The 519-nt window shown below is 64.4% G+C and overlaps 1 protein-coding gene across 1 annotated transcript; it reads right to left on the bottom strand.

Moving 5' to 3' along the window:
- Nucleotides 1-47: 47 nt before the first annotated feature.
- Nucleotides 48-513, bottom strand: LOC103917226 (probable ATP-dependent RNA helicase DDX23; the record flags this gene model as incomplete). The annotated part of the gene is made up of 2 exons (XM_009324375.1): nt 383-513; nt 48-290 (listed from the first exon to the last, which is right to left on the bottom strand). Coding segments are annotated over exons 1-2 (255 nt in total), but the record flags the coding sequence as incomplete, so codon positions are not given.
- Between the last annotated feature and the right edge of the window lie 6 nt (nt 514-519).

Here is a 519-nt window from a genome sequence, read left to right as displayed (position 1 = left end):
CGCGGGAGCACCCACAACGACGCCCCGGGCCTCCTGCCTGCACCCACCTGTCTGTACTTGTGTTTCCCCGACTCAAAGTTGGCCAACATCTTCTCGGGGTCCTCGGCCTCATCGGTGTCGGGTTTTTGGTTGGTGACGGGCATGTGCTCCAGGATCTTCTGCACGTCGGGCTCGAAGCCCATGTCGATCATGCGATCTGCCTCGTCCAGCACCACGTAGGTGCAGCGGCTCAACACCAGGTACCGGTTCTCCAGCACATCGATGAGACGCCCTGGCGTGGCGATGACGATCTGGGGGGCCAGGAGGGTTGGTGTCCGCAGCCTGGGGCTACACTGCTCCCCCCCAGGTCCTCCCACCGCCCTCCCCAGGGGCTAACACTCACCTCGCAGCCCATGCGAAGGCGGAAGCCTTGGTCCTCGCGGGAGATGCCTCCGATCACAGCCACCGTGCGGATGCCCAGAGGCTTCCCAAACTTGATGGTTTCCTCCTCGATCTGCTGGGCCAGCTCTCGGGTGGGGG

This window comes from Pygoscelis adeliae, unplaced genomic scaffold, assembly GCF_000699105.1.
Source record: "Pygoscelis adeliae isolate BGI_AS28 unplaced genomic scaffold, ASM69910v1 C10215819, whole genome shotgun sequence".
Lineage (NCBI taxonomy): Eukaryota > Metazoa > Chordata > Aves > Sphenisciformes > Spheniscidae > Pygoscelis > Pygoscelis adeliae.
Note: the sequence above shows the minus strand (reverse complement) of the source record. Positions and strands in the feature narration are given on the sequence as shown.